This window comes from Scardinius erythrophthalmus, assembly GCF_964197995.2.
Source record: "Scardinius erythrophthalmus genome assembly, chromosome: 22".
NCBI classification, from domain to species: Eukaryota; Metazoa; Chordata; class Actinopteri; order Cypriniformes; family Leuciscidae; genus Scardinius; species Scardinius erythrophthalmus.
Window position 1 is genome coordinate 9,182,515 of NC_138242.1, and position 23,478 is coordinate 9,205,992.

Here is a 23,478-nt window from a genome sequence, read left to right on the forward strand (position 1 = left end):
TAATATTAATGGGCCGAAAGTGGGTCCCATACATTACCCTTATGGGTGATCTCACTGGACAACAGTGGGCCCCATTTATTAAGTAAACCTGATTACTGTGGTTCAAGTAAATGTGCTATATACTACAAAATTAACTTTCAAATCACTCCAACTTTGTTACTGTTTTGATAACCAGTACCTGCCCAAACCAAAAATGCATCAATTTGTGTTACTTTAACATTTTAATATCTAAGAAATTACAAAATATTTGAATTGCAGGAATAAAAAAATGACTTCAATTCAGAATGTGTAAATCAGCATTTCTTTTATTGAAGTTACTGTCTTTAAGATGAAACCTCAAATAAAAGTGATCAGTCCTGTGCCAGTACAGAATCCTCAGCTTCAAACCTAAAGAGTAAAGAAAGAAAAGACAAATAAATACTTTAAAAATCTTAGCAGAACTTAAAAAAAAATCAGTTTGAATATTTATTTGACAAACATGATGTGCATTTTGAATTATATCAAATTAAAAAAACTTTGTCAAATATTTTTAAATGTTTTTCATTTTCAATACACAATTATGGCAGGTACTTTTAAAATAAATACAAACCAAAATTAGTAATACAAATTTAGTCTAATATAACCCAATTGGGGCCCAAACAAGACCCACAAATAAACAATAATGGGCAGCCTAGCTGGAGCCCACAACCTAAACCAAACTGGGGCCCATAGTAACCCCATCAAAGTGCCCACTCTGAGCCCATGCCCACATGACACCCATATAACCCAGAGTAAACCCATGTGGGGCCCACATGGACATGTTGGCTGGGATGTTTAGTTTTATATTAAGTGAAATTTAAACTACCATATTATAGATAATTTAGCTTTTTTTATGTTTGAATTAAGTAGTAAAGACCTGCATTAAGTAGAATGTGTATATTGTCTTCATAATAAATAATCTTTTGACTTTGTATGAAAGTTTATTTAACTAATCCATAAATATAATTTCATAAAAATAATAAATTTGGCTGCGAGTATTTTTAAGTTGGTCCAAAGTGTGTATGTATATATAGATATATAAGTCAGTGTATATGGTGAATTGGATCTTAGATGGGGACTTAAACTTTGAAAGAATAGGCTTTATGCCCAGCTCCACTACTTCCTGAACTTCAGCCAGCTCCTTTGTTTCCTGTCTGCCATTATTGGACAAACTGATTAATCCAGGTGTGTCTGACCTCACTAACAATAATCAGACACACCTGGATTAATCAGTTTGTCCAATAATGGCAGACAGGAAACAAAGGAGCTGGCTGAAGTTCAGGAAGTAGTGGAGCTGGGCATAAAGCCTATTGGTATAATGTCTTTCAAATTATATTTCGGCATTAAAACAAATCATCCTCATTACCTCCTCTCTTTCTTAAGGCTTACGAGAACCAGCTGGAGGAGGTGAGCTTAAGCTGAAAAGAAGCATTTTAAGTTTCATTATAATCAGCTTTTTCTTTATATTCATACAAACATTGACATGACCTGAGAATAAAAATTAAACACTGAAGTAGCCCTATTGTGAACTGGACAGAACATTGATAAGTTAGACCCAGTTAATTTTGATAAATGCCATTGAATAAATAGAGTTCTATGTCTTTTTTATTTTATATGGGTAAATATTATGTAGGGCCAAAGGTCTTTAAAAGAGAGCCAAATAGCACTGCTGGAGAAGGTGGAGGACCTGAGCGAGCAGCTGAAACAGGAGAAGCAGCGAGTGCTAACACTCGATGGCCAGCTCAACTCTGCTACACTTTCACTGCAAGCTCTGGGGGAGGTACAGTTTGAGTTATTACAAGTTTTTGCACTTTTATTTCAAGTTGTATTCTTTGCAATCTTATACAATCATCTGTTCCTCAGCTTCAGGAGAGGGTTTCCGACCTGGAAGGGGAGAGGAACCTCTTGAAGAAGAGCTATGATTCACTTCTGGAGAGGTTAGTATTTCAGGTAGGAGCATTGATAGTGAGGGACAACTAGGGACATTCTTAAAATAAAGTAAAATTTGGCTGTGTGTCACACTATTTATTTCTTATTAAAGCACAGAGATGTTCATTTGGCATGTTTATGAACCAAATAATCCACTGGACTGAATGATGGATGGATGAAGCCAATTTTTCGAAGGTCAATATCATAAGAACAACAAGTCTGATTCAACCCTTGCAACCCAGATCACTGGATGATTTCAAGAATGAACAAACAAAACTCCATTAACTCGCCACTCTGGGTAATCAGCAAGTTCAGTAAGCTTTAAAGCTTGACAGACAAAATGGCGGATAGCAACAAGGCCTCTCAATGCAGCGATTTGTTTGGCTATTTGGGCTGTCAGTTGTTGGAAGGTCAATGGGGCCCATCCATACAACTTTATTCCAGGCTATTCAAGCTATGGAACTGGTTGGTGATTTGTCTTTTAACCCCCAAACCATCCTGTAAATAAGTGGAGGGGAAAATCTGTAGTTAAAAAGGCCATGTTTTAAAAGTTTTAATTCATTGGTTTCCACCATAGCACCATGTCTGCCCAAAGCCATCAAGAAGGACAACATGAGGAACAAGAGAAAACAAGGGAACCGTTTAGAGAAGATAGGTGGAGAGAGGAGGTACAGAAGCTTGAAGAAAGACTGGTGGAAGAAAGGAGAGAAAAGATAATGCTGGAGCAGGAGAAGGAACAGATGAGACTTGAGAATGATCGAGTTCAGAAGGAGAAGGAGCGAGATAGAGGTAAGGCTCTTGCACTGTCAGATTTATATCTAGCACCATCAATTCTGGACCACATCTCATCTTATTCTGGAAGTGCTGATTATAGCAGCCTGAAAATGGTGCACAAAGTTCTCCTGAAAATTCTGTAATCATCAAATCAGAGCTTAATTGCAAATATGCAAAATACCCTGCTTATGTAATGCAAAAATCTCCCCAGCAAACTGAATGTATTTTTTTGTGTTCAGATATGGTTATGTTCCTCAGAGAAAAACATGCCTGCTTGGAGCAAGAAGTCCTGCAGCACAGGCAGGAGGTCACATCTTTGCAAGAGAAACTGGACTCTGTCACAAAAGTAAGTTTCCCGTATTAGGCTGAAATTTCCTTCGCAAAGAGAAACTGGGGCCAGACATTCAGCTCATTAGAATCTGTTTTTCATTCTCTATCAGGAGTTTGATATGAGTGTGGAAGATCTGAGTGAGACTCTGCTGCAGATTAAGGTAAGTTTTTAGTTTTAAATGTTGCAGATTTTTTGATATTTCTAAATATTTAGGTAGCTATATAACAATAGCTTTGCTTTGCTTGTTTCATTACATCTTTCTGTTTCCCTCTTCATTCTTGTGCTTTTCTCTTAGGCCTTCAGAATGCAGCAGGAGACTCAAGGGGTGATGTGCTTCTTGAAAACAGATGGAAAGTTAGAAGACACATCAAGGGATTTGACTGCAGTACAAGCCTCATATGCAGAAACTGTTTTAGAACTCCAGAAAACTAGGGATTTATTATTACTGCAGCATCGCCTAAATGCTGACCTCCAGGTACACACAGTCGCAGTGAAAATAAATCACAACTCTGGCATATATTGCTCAGAATGTCTCTTTTCACTTTCCATAATCCAAAACATCATCCGTTACACTTACAGTATTTTCTTTTATAGAACGAGATGAAGACGGTTATGGAGAAGTCTGAAAGAGAGAGGGAGGAGAATAGAAGAAGAGGAAGTGAAAAAGACAAATTGTTGAAAAGCAGAGGCCTTCAAATCAGCAATTTACAAGGTTAGAGGAACTGCTGTTGTAGAATATACAATATACAAATGATTGGGGATAGTTGTCACAAGTTTTAAGTTAAAAATCTGATTGTACCAATGTTTTTTTTTTTTTTTGCAGTTGTTTTGTGTATTGGTTTCAAAAATCTATAGTTTCAAATTTTTTCAGTTATATTTAGTTTGAATAAAAACATTATGTATTATGTTTTATTATTTAACATTAAAACATTTAAAATATTACATAATTAAATTGTATCCTGAATTGTATCCTCCAAACAAAAATTCTAATGCATTATATTTTTTGTAATTTAGTTATTGGATAAACAAGAAACCATAATAACACCACACTGGTATTCAGGGTCAACTATGTATGCATATGTCTTTATAGAAACTAGTGAGAAACAAGGAATAGATTAGAGTAAAAGTTTGACAACTAGCCCCATTCTCACCTATTTTCTTAATAATGTTTTATGACATCCTATTTTTCCTTCATTGTTTTAGCTCAACTCAAAGAGTTGGCGTACAGCCCTAGAAACAATAAGCGGACCATACCCATGCAGTACACATGGACAGGCCTGGCACAAGAGTCAGTCCAGCTCACAGCAGAGGGCGCCACAGTCACACATCTGCGTGGAGGAGAATCTCTACTGGAGATCCATCTCACAGGAGCCACCTTTACACCACTGGGACTGAGACTCATGGGACAAAACACAGGAGATCACCAAGGGGTTGCGACCTTTTGCACCTATGGCTTTCTTGACTTTGAAACCCTCTCAACTCCACTAATGTCAGGTTATCAGCCAAATTATGGCTTCACGTCACATTACGCCCTCTCCACCTTCGACCTGGAGAAGCTCAGGGTACAGGAAGGGTCCATCACTGTTGAACTGCACCAAGCACTTGGAGGGGTACAATTTATAACCCGTGGGAGAGCGAGGATCACTCTGATGGGAGCGCTACAGTGCAGAGGTGAACGAATGAAAAACAGAACCAACATCACAGGTAAGAAAAATGAGGTCACATGTGCTTTGCAATTAAAATAGCATATAAATGCATATAAATTCTTTTCATTGTTGTAGCTCTTGATTGCAATACTGTTTGCCACTGCATTTTGTAAGTTGTCCTTTGTTCTGCAGGAGCTGAAGGAGAAGTTATAGGAATCCTTGAGTTTTGGGTGTGTTTACACCCTCAGGTGGAAATCGCAGAACCTCAAATGGAAAGACCCACAAGCAGAGCAGCTGTAAGACACACCAGAGGTTCGGAATGGGCTCATGGGGAAACAGAGGTAAATGCCACCATGTACATACAGTATGAGGACTGCACTTTTTAGGACTTTAGTGTACTTATTATGGAAATAATATACTTTAAAAGAATATATTTACAGTAAATGTGAACTGAATGTAATTACTCAACTCAGAGCAGAACACCATGGGAATTTTCTTATCCCCTCTCCTTCCCCAGCACCACCTGCCTAGATCTGCTAGGGAGTTCTTCCTACTTTTCTTGCAGCATCTCATATTTTATTCCCTGTATTTATGTGCATGTTTTGGCTGTAGCCTTCACTCATGCCAGCAGCAGGAGCAGCAGCAGCGAATCAGTTCTAGTCCGCCAAGACAAAGCCTATGCACATTCTATTCTCATAAAAAAAACATGCTGTTTAAATCTATTCCAAGCATTGTAGAATGCAGTTAGCTGAAATTTAGTACAGTTTTTTAAAACCATTAAAGTAGGACTTAAGTACATATTTATATGTAATTTCTTATTTACTTATTTTGTCTTTGAAATATGGTTAATGTGTACTGGTATTTATGATAACCAAAAATATTCTTTAATGTAAATTCTATGGAAACTTGTATGTCATGTATTTAAATATTTGCAATTTAGTACATTTAAAATATATTAACTTTAAATGTAATATCAAATAACACGGTACAGGTAAAATTATAATCAAGTACTTTACATGTGCTTTACATGTTACACATCACAATAAGTGTAATGCTTTCAAGAACAAACAAAAGATTATTAAAACAATTTAAAATGAACTTTTAATTTGACATTAGTACAAAATTCACTTTTTAAAAGTGTACTTAAATGTGTTAAGAAGTCATTATATCATATATCTTTAAGTAGTAGCATTTTATTTCATTACTTTTATATTATCTGCAAGTACAGCTTTTTAAAAATGTACTTAAAAGATCACCTTCACTACCATTAGACACACTTCTTTTTTCACAAGAGTGTAGGGCTGCATCTGAAAACGCATACTTCCCTAATAGTATGTGACAAGAATAGTATGTCCTAATTCACAGTACTCTTAAAAGGTAGGCAAAAAGTACCCAGATGACTTACTACTTCTGGCAAGATTCTGAAGTGTGCGTACAATGACACTTTACTATCCCACTTTACAGTATCTCCAAACTCTTTTCCATACAGTGAATGTATACAATAACTAGGGGCTCCAAAAAAGACCAAATAGAGCAAAGAAACACCAAAAAGCATGTCATATGACTTGTGTTCTTATTTTCAAGTCATATAATAATTTTGTGTGAGTAACAGACTTTTGTGTGCGGGAAAAGACATTATTTAAATAATGCCCTCCATTGTGGTTATACTGTCTTTCACACAAAAATTATCAAATGGCTACAGATAACTTGTAATATTGTCATATGGACTACTTTGATATGTTTAACATACACTTTTTGTGCTTTTTGACAATCAACAGCCTCTTTCACTGAATGGAATCAGCTTAGAGGTTCTAAACATTTCCAGTTGTATTCCAGGTAGAACGAAAGCCATTGTTAGAGTAAATGTTGAGAATTTTTCTATTTAAGTAGAATGACTACATTTGAATGTCCGTATTATGTAGCCGACATACACATGCTGTATCAAGCTAATTTCAGTCTTCTGAAATATGAATTCAGTGTGTGTTGTTCTCTTGCAGAACTGCTTAATTTGACTGAAATTATTACCTAAAACTGTTAAAAACATGTATTTTTTGTGTGTTCTTTAGGAGATGTATGATTATGGCGTAGGGATACCCAATGAGCTTGAGGTGGTACTGGAGCGCTGTGTGGGTCTCAGTACCCGCTGGCCAGGACTACTCCCTGATGCATACTTAACGTATCGCCTTTATGACCTACCACCTCATTCTACACCCACAATTCAGTGCTGCATGGATCCTGTCTTTGAAGACTCAGCGAGCTATCCGTTAGCTGTTACCACGGATGTATTAGAATACCTGAATGTGGGCAGTCTGTGGGTGTATGTGTTTGATGACAGCGAAAGTCAGACTCCTCCCACTTATTTGGCAAAGACACCAATTCCACTACAAGCCCTTGCTGTAGGCAGACCAATCAGAGGTAATCATTACGATCAAGATGCAATTAAACAAAACATTAATTGAACAATGTAAGTGGGAATATAATTTTGTGCATACACTACCGATCTTTTTTATGTTTTTGAAAGAAGTCTCTTCTGCTCACCAAGGCTGCATTTATTTGATACGGTTTAAACAGTAATATTGTGAAAAAATATTACGATTTAAAACGGTTTCAATTTTAATATATTTTAGAATGTCATTTATTTATCTTTTGGCAAAGTTGTATTTTCAGCATAATTACTGCAGTCTTCAGTGTCACATGATCCTTCAGAAATCATTTTAATATGCTTATTTGATTCCTTACAAAACATTTCTTATCATTATCAATGTTGATTGTTTTTGCTGCTTAATATATTTTGTGGTAACCGTGATACACTACCATTTAAAAGTTAGGGTAAGACTTTTATATTTAAAGAAATTAATTGTCTACTTTTAGGCTACTGTAATTTTTAATCAATTAAATACATTCTTGCTGAATAGAATGCATTTAATTTATTAAAAATTACAGTAAAACACATTTATAAAAGTATATATTTCAAATAAACTTTGTTCTTTTGAACTTTCTATTCACTGAAGAATCCTGAAAAAAAATGTGTCATGGTTTTCACAAATAAGCATCAAAAACTGTTTCAACATTGATAATAAGAAATGATATTAATAGTTGAGCCTATTAGAATGATTTCTGAATTATCACTGAAGACTGGACCATGGCTGCTGAAAATAAATCAAATAAGTGCTGTCTCTGTGACTTAAGCGACATAAACTACTTATTCAAAAAAAAAATTAAAGTCTTAATTATTTAAAACTTTGCGCTCAATTTTGCGTTTTCCAATAGGGTACATTTAGTAAGTTCATATTTTTGAAACCAAATATCCAATATTCAACCAAGAGAAACAAATAAAAGTAACAAAAACATTATATTACCATGGAAATCAAGTTTAGAACCATAAGCAATATTCACTAAGGCAAAGGTTAACGGATGAATAATATTTCCTCTGTTCCCCACTGTCAGGTGATTATGTGCTTAGAGACCCTGCAGGCAGTCCTAGAGGAATGGTGAGGGTCACTCTCAGGTGGAAGTACCCCTTTCAGTCACCTGAGACTCCGTCAAGGCAAAGAGAAGGAGCAGAGAAAGAGAGAACGGTGCCGAGCGCTGAGGTGTCACAGAGACCCATTGCAAAGCCCAGGGTGAGTGTCTGTGAAATAACAATAACTGCCCAGTGATGCGTTTCCCAAAAGCAGCATTAGCCAACTATGGCCGCAAGTTCTGACGTTATCAGCTGAGTCGATGTTTCCCGAAAACGTAGTTTTAACGAACATTCGCAAACAACATCGGAAAGTTGTGTGTTTGGAACGACAGCTCTCGACCTGTGGTCACAAACATAGTTTCTTGTTTGCATGACGTGGACTCAACAAATCCTTATCTTGAGCCAAATAAGCAAGCTGACATTCAGTACAGTCTATATCTTTTATTCAGAAAACATACAAATGTAATTTACTTTTAGTCTTTTAGTTTGTCAAGAGATTTAAAGCGTTGTTTTTGAAGAGTGCGCATGTGCGAACGTGCTCTAGTACGCAAGAACGAGCCTATGATTGAATCTGAAAATAAAGCAAAATAACTGAGAAAAATGAGAAATAGTCCTCAGATGACATGTCCGTAATTTATAGCAAAACATCTAGCACTAATTCGATCTCAAACAGATTCATTAAAAGAGGTTTACTCCAACACATTCATGACATCATTACCCAACGTGGTTGAACGACCACTTTGCGACAATATGGTTTCGGGAAACTGTCGTGACTAGCATCTTATACTATGGTAGTGAAGCAGCGAGTTACGTCGTTGTATGGGAAACGCACCCTAGAGTAATTCAACAACAATATAAACTAAATCTTTCAACTTAATTTCAGTCTCAGCTTCGGCCTCCAGCAGACCATGGAGCCAAGACCTCTGACATTCCCCCATCCACTCCCATTAGAATCTCTCAAAGAGGTTCGGTCTTACCCCTTCAGTCTCCAACCATTCTGATATCTGAACCGACTTCGAATCATCGGAAACCTCTATCCAGTGCAGGTCAACCATCAAGGTCAGTTAGAAGGAAGCAACAACGCACTGCATCTTTACCCATTCAGGACAAAGTCAAACCCAGAACCCCTGCCATGTCTATTAAGTCAACTGAGTCCAATCAAGACTTTAGACCATCGGACTCAGAGCTGAGCACCCCTCGTAGACAAAGGAGCGATCGAAGCCATTCAGCACAGGTAAGGAACTGGGAAGGTGTAACAGGAAGATTTATGAGTATTAAAATCAGTCAGTTCAAATGTGTCCTCAATATGTTTCTTTTGAAGCAAATCAAAATAGAGGATCAGGAAGATGAAGAACAAGAGGATGAAACAGAAGATAGAAGTGAGATTTTCAAAAGTCACTTATTCATTACACAAGATATAAAGTACTGAGTTAAAGCTTCTTTATACCTCTTTTATCCAAAATAGCTCAGAGTGAAGTAGATGCCCTTCAGTCTGATGAATCAAGAGATTCAAATGGAAGTGACGTCATCATAATTCCTCACCCTCCAAAACCACGTAAAAAGGTGATGATCACACAGTTGACTAATGGACGTGTTACATACAACAGAATCTCCAAAGTTTGACTTTATATCCAGAAGAGAACTTTGTCTCTTGTTACTACCATTTTTTTTTTTTTTTATGCTTTTGCCACTGTCAGAGGTGACAGTCAGGCTTGTTTACTTGGGGATTAAAGCATTATGTGTTGACTTTCTGGGCATATCATATTTAAACTACTTATATTGTGGTAAAGATTTTGGTCATATCGCCCACCTCTATGTATTTTTCAACCAAAAATCTTTTAAAAATAATTTAATCATTTTCAACCAAAATCTTTACTACTATACAAGTCATTTTCAACCAAAATCTTTACCAGAATATTAAGCCATTTTCAACCAAAATCTTTACCAAGATATGTAATTTCAACCATGTTAAGGAACGACATCACAATATAGTAATTCGACCTGAAATCTGAGACGCTACTAATATATGAAATTAAACCCATACACTATATTTCTCAACATCCTTGCTTAAATGACTGCAAATAAAATTTGAAAAATGTTAAACTCACATCATATTCTTTGACAACCAGCTGTTTCAGACAGGCAATCGTATTGATGCTTTTTGAGTATTGTACATTGTACACTGTCGCTTGGAAGAAAACTCACCATTATCTAAGTCCCTTAATTACTTATGAACGCTTATGCATTTGCTAGAGCATTAGAGCACATTTGACCATTCCGTGAAATCAAGTTGGCGTAGCTGAAATATTTGTTTTCATGTACTTGCATCTGGCCTTAAATGGGAAGAGTCAGTTCTTCATTAATGTTTGTCTTTGTGTCTCACAGGGAGACAGATTCAGAGTGGAAATCCTGTCACTCTCTTTTAACCCTTCTTCCAGTGTTGCACTTGACTATTCAGTGCACCAGGTGTATGTAGAATACCGCCTTCTAGGTATTCCCATGGAGACGACAGAAACGCCCATGTCCCTGCGTAAACCAACAGACGGGGAGGAAATACACTATAACTTTACACGAGGTAAGGTCACTCAAGGGAAATTAATTACCTTTATGTGTCTTAACCAGATGTTCTTCCATGGTAAAAGTCTTTGTCCTAACCATCCACGACCTTTAAGATCACTCTGTGTAGCCCCACCCACACTGACGTCTCATTGGTTCAAACTTCCGTTCAACATACAGTAGCAGTATATTAAACATCAAATATTTTTTGATTGACTTTGATTTGCACCAACTTTCAGCGTGGAATAACTTCTCCCTGGAAACTTGCAGCACACTTGGTTTGGACAAATGGTTGGCAGGTTTAGTTTTCAAGTTTTGAGTTGAAGGAATAAAAATGACACTTACAAAGAGAAATGCTATTGACCCACCCTTGTAAAATCAAGTACAATTTAACATACTTTTAAAATGAGTACTTATTACAGAAATGATACACTTTAAAAGAAAATTATTCTTACGTACTCTATGTAATCTTTTTGGACACTTATTTGCAATTAAATTAAAGGTGCTCTAAGCGATGTTGGGTGAAGTTGACGTTTAGAAAAACCAAACTGGATTTACGCACCTGTCCAGCAAAAACAGAGCCACCTGAATTTCGGATTGGAAGCCCTTCTGCCGGCGGAGTTCTCGCCACCTTTTGAACGTTATTTCGATGTAAATTCGGGATATCAAAATCATATCAAAATTCTCAAGAATATACATTTTTTAACATTAGTCATTGTCGTTGTCTAGGACATCTCTCCTCTGGCTAACTTCCCTCTTCATGCTTCTCTCTCCTCCACTCCCCACACCCCCCTTCATGTGCACGCGCACTAACCCCCCACCCCAAATCATTCTTGTCGGTTATTGGCTGGAACACTGTTTGTTATGTTTCGTGGCCAAGGCTGGACCAGTTTGTTTTTGTTGCCATTTGTGGAGCCTGGGCTGTCTACAGAGATTGCGTTTTTTTTTACAGTGTGTTCAGGGGACAGGCAGCTAGCGGATAGTGAGGAGATGTTTGCTGTATGTAATCGCTTAGAGCACCTTTAAATAAAGTTGTATTATAGTTTAAATTCATATTAAACCCAATTAGTTGAAGTTTAGAGTGCTTTTTTGGCCCACTTAAGTGTGACTTATGCACATCCTTATATGTTAATTTCATATTTCATATGTTCATAAAATGGTCAAAGAATACTTCCGAATGTAGTGCATTTATGGTCAACTAAATATTGAATGTCATTTCAATTGAAAATTGTATGTATGAATTTTTATGTATTTATTATATTCATAAGTTTTACACATAATTACACATTTTTAAGGTAAATATTAGTAAATTTAAAATATATTAACTTTTAAATGTAATATTAAATAAAAGTTAAAACTCTAATCAAGTACTTTACATGTGCTTTAGTGGGCTATGTTAGTCAACACATCAGAAAAGTAATTTTGAAAAAGGAACTTTAAAATACAACTTTAAATTTGTCAGGATTACAGTGCATTTTTAATAGTGTACTTAATTATGTTAAGAAATATACTGTAGTCTCGTTACTGAAGTGGCCCTTTATTAAATATACAGTATATATATAACTTGGTATGATGAATTTAAAAAAGTAATAGGAAAAACAAACACATAATTAACCATGTGTTTCCTTATTTGTTGTCAGTTATTCATGTGGATTCACTGGAAGCAGCTCCTCTGAGACATTACCTCTACACCATGCTGGAAGGCACTGACCCCAACCAGGGCAGGTAAACAGAGAACATGAGAGATACTGATAGATGTAACAATAATAATTTAACATGGCAATAAAATGAAATATTCGTAAAGAAGATCTTCTAATCTCTAGGCTTCTTTCCTCCAATCATCTAGGTTAAAGTTCACAGTAGTCAGTGAGCCCATGAATGAGCAAGAAGAATGTGAAGATGTCGGCTATGCACACTTGGATCTACGAGAACTTCTTCTGACTGGAAATGATGTAATTGAAGAACAGATCGATGGTAATAGTCAGTCATTTTAAAGGAGATGAAAATATACTTGAAATATATGCATAAGAAATACATGCATTATTGTCTGTTTTTATCTGTCAGTTGTCAGCGCAGATGAAGAGCAGGATGTGGTTGGAAAGCTGAAAGTGTCCGTTGAGGCCGCACAGGCTCTGACTGGAATCTATCAGGAATACCATCAGGTTGTGAAGAGGGATAGAAGAGAAACAAGTACAGAGGAGGAGGAGAAAGGAGTGATACAGAAGAACGATGAGGGGCATGTGCTTGATTCTGAAGTTGATGAAGACAGTGATTTTTAAATAAACGCTACAGTCCAAGGAACAGAACAAGGAACATCACTGGATTTTTTTTTTTTTTTACTTTACAACAAATATTTTGCTTGTGAAATTCTAAACTTTCATACTGTCAAATGTTTGAATGATGCAAAACATGGAAGTGGCTTCAGCTGCAAAAATGCTTTTATAATATAATATAATATATATTAAGATAATTAATAAAAAAAGTTATGTTTTGGGTTGTGAGTTAAACACGTGGCTGGTACAACTAAGGTAGTGAATTAACTTCCTTTTGACTCATGAGCTGATGTTTTGATTGTTTTCCAATCTGCTGTACTGTAAGCAGAAGAATGGTGCTTAATTGTGACGTTTGGAGCAGATGGTAGAACAAACATTTTATTTGGATATACGGTATGCTTGTAATTAGATTGATATAGTTTATTTGAAATCCTGAGGATTGGTTTCCAGCTGTTTCACTCATGAATCTTCGTCATTAATGATAAACGACTCAGGTGAGCAGGCTTGTGTTTGTCTGATTTACACAACATCAGCAACACTATATTTTTTCAAAGATGGCAGGCAAATGAAAATAATTTAGCAGCAAGTTTTACAAAAGCCTGGAATATGGCAAGAGCTGTAGTAGCAGATTCTACCAATGTCCAGGTCCAGTGGAGTGAGGTACCAGTCGTTGAGTCCAGTCTAAAATGGAAATTTAGTCATCTTGGTCCTAAGGCATGATAAACTAGTCACCAGGGTGGGCTTTAGCTTCCCATGCTGGAGAACCCGGTTCAAATCCTGCTTGGAGTGGGTCGAGTAAGACCGGTTACATTTGGTGCCGTGACCCGGATGGGAGAGAGGTTCAGGAAGGGGAGCGTAACGGACATAGGCCAGCAAGATCCGTGCATGTAAACCTCACTCCCTTGGCCTCAAGAGGCGTGCGAGCGGCTGCAGTCTTTAGCGCACCTGCCTCCCACCGCCGGAGACCCCAGTTTGACTTTTTTACGTTTTATGAAATCATCTGATTATAACTATGATTCTAACTGGTCTTACTTAACCTGCTCCAAGCGGGAATCGATACAACTAATATGAGTTCCCTTGAAAACAGCAGCCTGGGTATGATAAAAGATTTTTATTTTGGTGTCAACAATGCTGCACATGCAACATGACAGACAAGTGAATTTGGTGAACATTTCACCTGGAAACTGTAGTAAAACTGTAAAAACTGTAGTAGAACACTTCAAATGTGTTGTAAAAGCAATTTTTACAACAAAAAATTGTCACCAGTGTCATCGCTAGAGGGGCACATGGACAACAAGTCGCACCAGTGCCCCAGACACCCTACGGCCCTGGTGATTCACGAGTTCTTACAAATAAGTCAGATAGAATAAATGCGTATTTGCCGTGCTGTACGAGGAGAGGGCTCCGGGCTCGTATTTGGCCCGAACCCAGAGTACTCCCCCGTATTCCTGGCTGTGGAAGAAGCCAAGAGTGAGGAGTCAGGGTGGTGGAGGGATGCTGGAAACTGTCAAGGAATGTTAGGTGAGTTGACAGAGTGAATAAATATATGCTTCCTCTCATGCTGATAGGGTAGACATGGTAATTGTTTGATGACAAGTTGATTGGATTGATTATTTGAACGTGCTCTTCCCGAACTTTATGAAACATCATTCACTAACATATGCCACTTCCACACCATACAAGCTTACCGTAGTGAATCAGGGTAAGACAAAAACACATTTTGAAAGAATTATTGATGATATATTGACTCATTTAAATGTTGGTAATTTTGAACAACAAAAAAATGTGGACTGTTCTTTCATATATCAGGCTTTACAGGCTTTAATCTATTACAGAAAATAAGTCGTATTTTCCACTCTGCTTTGTGTCTCATTCTATGAAAAAGCAATTCTATTACAACTTTATTTAACTGGTTAAACAGTGTGGTGTATATTAATTTTATATAAAGCTTACAATTTCATTCTTTCAGTTAGACCTACATATTTTAGTATTCATAAAGAAAGTTGTTTGTAAGGCATTCAGGCCAGTTCAGTGGTTTTGATTACTTAAACCACACAGAGAACAATTCAAATGAATGCCTTTCATATATAAACAACACACACAATGAGTCAGCCGTTTCAAAGTCCTTATCTCTGGCTGACACACTCATAACTGCCTTTAGTGTCAGTTTAAACAGCTGCTGTGTTCAGGAAGATGTGTGCAATGCCAAATAAGCAAAAAAAAAAAAAAAAAAAAAAGCATTTTATTTGCAGTTTCCAGAGACATTCACACTTTAAAGAGCAGGTCCATCTAGTCGGAAATTACTTTTTTTACTGTTATACTATATTTTGTGCAAAATGGTATATTAATGACTTAATCACAGTAAATCCTCCACAGTAAGTCTTCCCAAATGGTTACACACATTTGCTGAATCATTCCCAAATTTCCCCAAAGCTCTAAACACAAAACTCTCAAGGAAAAGCAATCACTGCATTCACTTTTTCTCGTTCCAAAATGCTTTTTTTGCACCAAAACGACACACTTCATATGAAGAGATCAGTCTAAAACCAACAACAAACTGATCTGATCAACACAAACCACTTTGAAATCCCATCAGTAAATTTATACCTTTTGGATTGCCAGTTACACTGCAGCTGGTTGTAAAATACTGTTACAGTAATACCTACTCAAATGTACAACACACAAATACTTTGTCATTTACACACTAAAATTGGTTTTAGGATTTGGTACACGAGTTATAGGTTTTGTTGATTGGGTTTCAAGTTCCAACATTAGTGTGTAAACAACTGAAAAAAAAAAAAAAAAAGGAAAAACAATGGCAGTCTTATTGGATTCACACTTTAGAGGAAAAGTGTGGAATCACATGAGACAATTTCTCACCCCAGCCGCTTACAGGTTTTACTGATTGAGTTAACTTTATTATGGCTTCCGTGTCCTGGAATGATAAATATGCTTTTTTATAGATTGTCAAATGATAAATTTGCCCCTGCCTGGTTTTGATTTACAAATAAATAAGCCTTTCAGACGCTCCCAGTTTTGGCAAAGGCAGTATTTCACAAGGAGTTTATGAAAAGATCAGCAAGTTCCAATGTGTCGAGTTACTCTGGGATCTGTTAATGATCTACTCAATTTTGATTGTCACTTTGACAACTGAACTACATGCTAAAAAACAATTGTACAAGTGTGCTTAAATGCAATTAGATTTCTATTATATATATATATATATATATATATATATATATATATATATATATATATATATATATATAAAATACTTTAAAGAGGCTACAAGCAAATAAAGAAACAACCATTTTTTAGGGAATGCTTAATTTATTGTTCTATTGACATCATGTTTGAGGTATATCAATTCACAGTGATGACATTGGGCATCATGTTTGAGGTATATTTATTCACAGTGTTCGGGGTTCTATAACGTGTACACAAACACTCCTTTTTAGTGGTGCGCTGTACTAAACCTCTCATGAAGGACGTACAGGACTCTATAGGCTGGTTTTAGATAAGATATGGTTTCACAGTAGCACCAATACAATTATGTAAACAGACCAAAGTACCATTTTTGGACTGGCACAATTCACAGTATAGTCCACTTATGCATGGAAAAAGTACAACAAAGGTTGCATGAAAAACACTGCCTGATTCTTACAGAAATACCTCTTGAAAGGCAAAAATAATGGAATGAAAAGTTGTGCAGAATTCTTTAAAATAATTCACTTGTGCATATACTGTTTGGCATGGAAGGTTGGCAGCCAAACTCATCAGATCTGAGCGGATCAGAGAGTGTGCTTGTCAAACAGGTACTCTCCCATTTTGCCGTGTGGGTCAGAAGAGATGAGACGACTCAGACTGCCAGCGTGATCCCCCAGAGTCTTAATAAAGTCATGACTGTCAGTAAAGAAGTTGCTCTCTAGGAAATCACACAGCTAGAATGATGGGAAATATACACCATTATTCAAAAATATTATGCTATTATAATTGAATGCACAAAACAAGTGAGAAAGATAAAGGGGTTATCAATTCTAACTTTAATACAAAAAAAAAAAAAAACTTTGGCTACTCACATGAGGGTCCGAGTTTTCTCCAGCCGCGTGATGGATCTCCAGCAGGGATTGGTTGAGAGATTTCTGATGATCCAGAGAAAAAGTAATAGCATCCATACCTCCACTCCAGTCATCACGACTGGGCTTCTGATAAGTGACAGGGAGAAAGAGAAAAATGGACAGAAGTATTATAAACACATATTTATATTGTATTATAAATAGTATACAGTAGTCAAAATTTAAAGTGGATCAAAAAGTTCATCAAAGCTGTCCTAAGACAAGAACGGGTTTTGCTCAAAATTCATGTATAACTTTGATGAAAGGTTTTGATCCACTTCAAATGTTGACTAATGTAGATATTGCTGATGCTCAAATAAGACAGTTATTTCTAAGAGACAGTGAGGAGCGGTTTCAGTTGTATTTCCACTTGAGCCAGGTACGGCACAGCACGATTACAAACTTGTTTCGGCCCTCAATTCTCAGAAGCAGAACAGATGGCTAACCGTGCTGGTAGAATGCGTGTAGTGACATCGCAACTCAGGATTGTTCACTTGTCTGTTGCCTGGATACATATCCTCCATAATGCGGTCGCTATTTACATCTCATATCATCTGCAAACTCTTGCATTAAAAGGCAAACGACTGATGCTTTTGTATTTCATTCCAAAGAGCGCCACAATGGAAAAATCAAACCATAGCCACGTTGGCTGGCACGGTTAAGCAAAGAGAACGGTTTGGCCCGGTGGTGGAAAAGCGGCTGTAGATATATCATGACATATAGATTATTATAGATATATATATATATAACACACACAATCAGATTATACACACAAATGTGTTTGAATACACTAACATACTAAAGCACATGTAAAATACTGGATTATAATTTTTAACTGTAGTACACTGTAGTGTCAACTGGCTAAATGCTTTGGTGGAAACGGACTAAGACCTTGTCCACACTAATACGTTTTCGTTTGAAAACGCATATTTTTCTCTCCGTTTTGGCCTTCCGTCCACACTGAGACGGCATTTCTATTAATGAAAACGCTCTCCAAAGTGGATAAATTTGAAAACGCTGTAGTGTGGACTGTCAAAACGGAGGTATTTAAAATCAATAGTCATGTGATGCATATTGTACCAATAGATATTCATGTTTCCCGGTATTGTGCCTGTTATGTGCTATTCACTTTCACACTATTGCTAAAATGTGTTACTTTGCTCACTCTTCATATCACAGTCCGGCAAAGAGGACAGAAAATTCACTCACATTTGCTGTCCTGTGGCAATACATGAGATCAGTTGTGTTTTAGACCAAACATATGGTGACTGAGTGTGACCAGTGAATGGTGAGATATTTTGCTAAATAAAATGATCCTGTCAGAAGAATTGCGCGATAACTTTATTATTAATTTTTCCGTCTGTATCATCTCAGTGAGCTTTAGTGAGATTTTACACGTGCAGTAGGGTGAATTTAGCGTTTTCAGGCATTTTCCTAAAGTTTCTCATCCACACTGAAACATCGGAAAACGCCTGAAAACGCTAGTGTGGACGGAGAGCGTTTTTTCGAATCTATCCGGATTGATGTAGATGTAGCCTAAAACTCACAGACCGAGATAGTGTGTAGAAGTACTCGTCCTCCTCTCGTGTTTTGATACTCCAGCAGGTGCTCCGCATGATCCCTCTCCTTCTGTGAACGATCCAGAAAAAACTTGGAGAAGTTGGGCAGAGCCACGTCGTCCCTGTCAAAATACATTCCCTATGAGACCGAGAGAAACACTATTAGTGTTACAGACTAAACAGACATGCAGAGGTCAGTCATTAATATAATATGAAAGCATCAGTGCTATAAAAATCTGTATATATTTGATTCTTAACACTCTGATATTTAGAATTATTCCATATTCTAAAATTATTCTTGAGCCCATCAAGTGCACAACGCACATTTGGCATGAAGTAATAACTGACAATGAAATATTTTATGCTAGTGTATTTCTATTGGCTTCAAAAAAAGGAAAATACATTTTTTAAGAATATTACAAGTCAAATAAATAAATAGACCAATTTCCAAGTTAAAATGTACATGGAAGGTACAATGTGAAAATTATGCAAATGTAAATACATAAACTTAATAAATGCAATAGTTTATAAATGTTGTGTCAACATGTGTGAACAGACCAGGGAGAGGTACACATATGAGGCCGTCAATTTGAGGTTGATCAGTTTGTTGATGTTTGCCTCATTATTCGGGTGAAAATTCTGCTTGACTAGAGACATTTCTGAAATGAAAAAAAAAAAAAAAAAAAAAAATGATTAACTATATAGCACAATTTAATAGAAAAATAAAAGAGGTTAGTAAATCTGCTTGACAAACTGTGTAGCAGAGGTGGATTCAAGACAAACAGTACATGTTCTAACAAAATGCAAAGAAAACATACAAGACAATATATGCATTATTGCACAACTATCTTTCTCTCTTACCTTGTAAAGCGTGTGTTCACTGTTCAGTGCTGATACTAAGTGAGTGTATGAATACTATTTGACAGGTTTTATAGATTTATCAGTTGTGGCGCAAGACTGGGGGAAGAGATAAAAGACATGAAACTCTCCTTGAATTAGGTCTCTCCAGGGACATCCCATCTCAAAAATCATGCATTATATATATATATATAGGGAAATATATGGAAGTATGGGGATATATATGGGGATATATTTTCTTCTAGAATGATAATTTTTATCAAGCTTGTTTTTTTAAGTTCAGTAATTTCACTTAAATGGCAATTAATAGGTCATTTTCATTGCCATTTAAGTGAAATTACTGAACTTAAATATACAAGCTTCATAAAAATGATCATTCTAGAAGAAAATTTCAGATGGCACTTAGAGGCTTTTGCATCTGAACTCTTCATATATATATATATATATATATATATATATATATATATATATATATATAGGAATAATTGGCAATGGGCTGTTGCATTATTAGAAAAACAATGCACACCTGAGGTGGTAATGCGGTCATGACGCGAAGTGGAGTATGAGTATGAGAGTATAGCCTATATATGGGGTTTCTATGAAAAAGTTCAGAGAAAAATGTTTAAAACAAGTAAATATGGAAATAAATGATTAAAACCATATTATTATTATAATATTTATTTTATTAATAATATAATATTAGAATTTAGCACGGCATTTTATTCTGTTTCCTTAAGACTGGTCGGCAACCATGAGATTAATGTGTTACTTTGTTATATTTTATGTTTCTCTTCAGGTTAATAGATCTTTATAGACGGTACAGTAATGGTTAAGGGTGCAACGATACTCTCATGTCAAGATTTCGATATATCACGATATTAAACTTAAAAATAATTGAACAATCAATATTATTGAGATACTCCAACGACATATGGTAAAAGGTTGACAAAAAAAAAAGTAGTTTAAAATGCTAAATTTGGTATTATATTGGGGGTGGAAATGAATAGGCTTGATTCATGATTCTTAAGATGAAAATACTGAATTATTTTAGATTAATACACTTGGACTCTGTCACTGACTAGATATATTTAAAATAAATGTAGGCCACTTTTTAGTGGTAACATAAGACATTTGGCATAAGGACCCACAAATATTTTTAGGGGTCCGTGGTGACACAATCCCAACAAATAAGAACCAACACACGGAGGGACTGAGTTAACTGTTACTAACGTAAGTTACACGAACTTGTTGCGCTGCAAGTTTATGTTTGCATTAATTTACTTGAATCAATTTCTGTTGATACTGAAGCCTAAGACAACCATTGTTATCACAAATGAAACTCGTCTAATAATCAATGTCTGAAATTCTATCAAACGCAAAGGACAAACAAACAAAGAGACTGTTTTAACGCCTTTCTGCATAAATGTACACGGATCCTCTTTAACAGGACCTGTATATCACCAGCTCACCTGCTCTGCAACGATACGCGTCAAATTACTGCTGGAAACAGAAATACTTCAATTGATTGATTTATAATCCCGTTTGTATCCCCGTGTTGTTGTTTTGTTTCCTCGACAGTGCGTCTCCCTATGCCTTTTGTTGAGGAGTCTTCTTCTTCTTTGATGTTTTATGGCGGTTGGCAGACCAGCTTTTGGTGCATATTCCGCCATCTACTGGCGTGAATGCGTTGGCATCAAGGAAGAAACAATTTTAATGTATGTACACTAGCCTTGTTTGTAATACATAACCAATAGACTTAAAATTAGTAAATAACAACAACAATAATAAAGAATAATAATTGTAATAAAATAATAACGGTTTCGTACTACAAAACTGACAAAAAACTGTTTCTTCCTCTAGGGGGCGGATATAGCAAACACACTTCACCTGTTGCTTCCTGTTGATCCCGAAGCATTGTGCTCTGCTTTTTTGAGGTGAATTTGATGGATGACTTGGACATATTATAAGTTTCTGAAGAATTCTACATTTGTAGACTATTCTATATGGAAAAGTTTAGTTTAGTTTATTTCAGACAGACAACTTAATTTCAACACAGTTGAGCTGACAAACAACAGCATATTTACAGCAGTCTGAAACAGGTGTAGGCTGAAGCTCTTGCTTATAATGCCTACCCTTTTTGAAACATCTCATATTTTAATAAAATAAAATAAAAAAATTGTTGTCTTACATCATTATAATGTTGACAAACAAATATAAACAGAATACAAAAACATTAATATGTCAAATACAACAAATGAAGCTTGTTCATTTATCATTCTTTAAATGGTTTCATATAGTTTCAGTGCATTATTTTTAAATAGTTTCTTAAACTTATTAAGTGTCATACATATGCTTAGTTCCTCATGACAGCTGTTCCATAGATTTACACATTTAACTGAAATACAATGGTATTTTTGAATATACAAGTTCCCCTTAAGTCATGTTGGCATTCTCTTTCTGTGAACAACCCTTGGATACTTTCTGGCAATTGATGTTTTTTTTTTTACTTTGTACATGATTTGTAATGTTTTTAGGTCTTTAAGGTCTAAACTTTAGAGCCTTTAGTTCAATAAAAAGGGAGTTTGTTGGCTCCCTATAGGTGGTTTTCTTTACTATTCGTATGGCTCTCTTTTGAAGCATAAATATTGAATTGGTGTTTGTTTTATATGTATTTCCCCATACTTCCACACAATAAGTAATGTGTGCACAAGGGAACAATACAAAGTATATAATGATTTTTCATTTAAGAAATTTTTAACTTTATATAATATTGCAATTGACTTTGAAATCTTGTTCTTAGTATAAGATATATGGAGTTTCCAATTTAAGTTATTGTCTATAATCTAATTTTAAATTTAATAGCTAACACCCTTTCTATTCCAACTTCATTAATCATTAATTTACTTATTGTATTTAATAAACGATTACCAAATATGATAAATTTAGTTTCACTTATATTTAATGTTAATTTATTCGAATCAAACCAATTTTTTAGCAGTGCCATTTCTTTTTCCATTGTATCCAAAAGTTGTTTCAGATTGTCACCAGAACAAAATAAGTTTGTATCATCCGCAAATAATATCAGTTTTAATACTTTGGAAACCTCACATATATCATTAATGTATAACAGAAAAAGCAATGGGCCCAGCACAGAGCCTTGGGGAACCCCACATGTTACCTGCACCAATTGTGACTTAAAAAACAAACAAAAAAAAAAAAAACATTTTTGTAGGCTAAATTATAATTATGACATAAAAAGATGAAGTCCTTGACATAAAGTCACATTTTTGACTTTTTATCTAATTAATTCTACTTTTTAATCTCTACCCATGACTTAGGCTATGTCATAATTTCGATTTATTATCTCATAATAATGACATGATAGATAATCACACCATTTTTTTCTGGTGAGTGTTGTTGAGTTGAAGCGGAAAAAAGAGACCTTACCCCATATAGCAAACCAACACTGAATCAATATTGAATCAATGTTAATGCATCAACCAAATTATTATTGAATCGATGTTGAAATTTAACATTGATTTTTCATTTTTCGTTTGCACCACACGGCGCCAGGATTGCCAGACCAATTGTGAGTGGGCCTTAAATTAAAACGTTAACAAATCACTGTTTAACATAATAAAAATGCCTGACTAATATACTGTTATATTATCTGTCAATCTGTGAGTCTATCTACATAATAGAGATTATAATTGATTGATTATGAAGATAATACGATGCCATAAAGAATCGCATGTGCAGGGTAAGATTTGTGAAAGTGTACATAAGATTACAGGCGTAAATTAAATTTGCATGCGCAAGAGAAGATTTGTAAAGGTGTAAATCACCTTTCAAGTGTAAGAAAAAATAGTTGCAGCATATTACTGTTATTCGTAAGTGTATTTCATGTATTGTGAAGCTGCAGCTTCAAGCTAACGCGAAATAAATAGGATGTGTAT

At 35.7% G+C, this 23,478-nt stretch overlaps 2 protein-coding genes across 8 annotated transcripts; one reads left to right on the forward strand and one right to left on the reverse strand.

Annotated features, from left to right (window-relative positions):
* The first annotated feature begins 1,271 nt into the window (after positions 1-1,271).
* On the forward strand, positions 1,272-13,209 carry rpgrip1 (RPGR interacting protein 1). 3 transcript variants are annotated; one of them, XM_081352430.1, is made up of 19 exons: positions 1,272-1,425; positions 1,652-1,798; positions 1,882-1,955; positions 2,525-2,736; positions 2,961-3,067; positions 3,162-3,212; positions 3,348-3,527; positions 3,647-3,764; positions 4,256-4,756; positions 4,891-5,039; positions 6,765-7,113; positions 8,146-8,321; positions 9,045-9,395; positions 9,483-9,540; positions 9,627-9,724; positions 10,547-10,736; positions 12,358-12,442; positions 12,564-12,691; positions 12,782-13,209. In XM_081352430.1, exons 4-19 carry the CDS (start codon positions 2,529-2,531, stop codon positions 12,994-12,996), a joined length of 2,964 nt encoding a protein of 987 aa, XP_081208556.1. In that variant the 5' UTR covers positions 1,272-1,425; positions 1,652-1,798; positions 1,882-1,955; positions 2,525-2,528; the 3' UTR covers positions 12,997-13,209. The 3 variants fall into 3 exon arrangements, with proteins under 3 accessions (XP_081208556.1, XP_081208558.1, XP_081208557.1); XM_081352432.1 differs by having other exon boundaries at positions 1,306-1,425; positions 1,882-1,968; positions 2,060-2,736; XM_081352431.1 differs by having other exon boundaries at positions 1,425-1,798.
* A 3,069-nt stretch (positions 13,210-16,278) lies between these two features.
* Positions 16,279-21,156, reverse strand: LOC308682490 (ferritin, lower subunit). 5 transcript variants are annotated; one of them, XM_081352233.1, is made up of 6 exons: positions 20,992-21,125; positions 19,526-19,621; positions 19,223-19,323; positions 18,653-18,803; positions 17,070-17,195; positions 16,307-16,931 (listed from the first exon to the last, which is right to left on the reverse strand). In XM_081352233.1, the coding sequence occupies exons 3-6, from the start codon at positions 19,237-19,239 to the stop codon at positions 16,782-16,784; spliced, it is 444 nt and encodes a 147-aa protein (XP_081208359.1). In that variant the 5' UTR covers positions 19,240-19,323; positions 19,526-19,621; positions 20,992-21,125; the 3' UTR covers positions 16,307-16,781. The 5 variants fall into 5 exon arrangements, with proteins under 5 accessions (XP_081208358.1, XP_081208359.1, XP_081208357.1 ...); XM_081352231.1 differs by having other exon boundaries at positions 18,657-18,803; positions 20,992-21,123; XM_081352232.1 differs by lacking the exon at positions 19,526-19,621 and having other exon boundaries at positions 16,279-16,931; positions 20,992-21,156.
* Between the last annotated feature and the right edge of the window lie 2,322 nt (positions 21,157-23,478).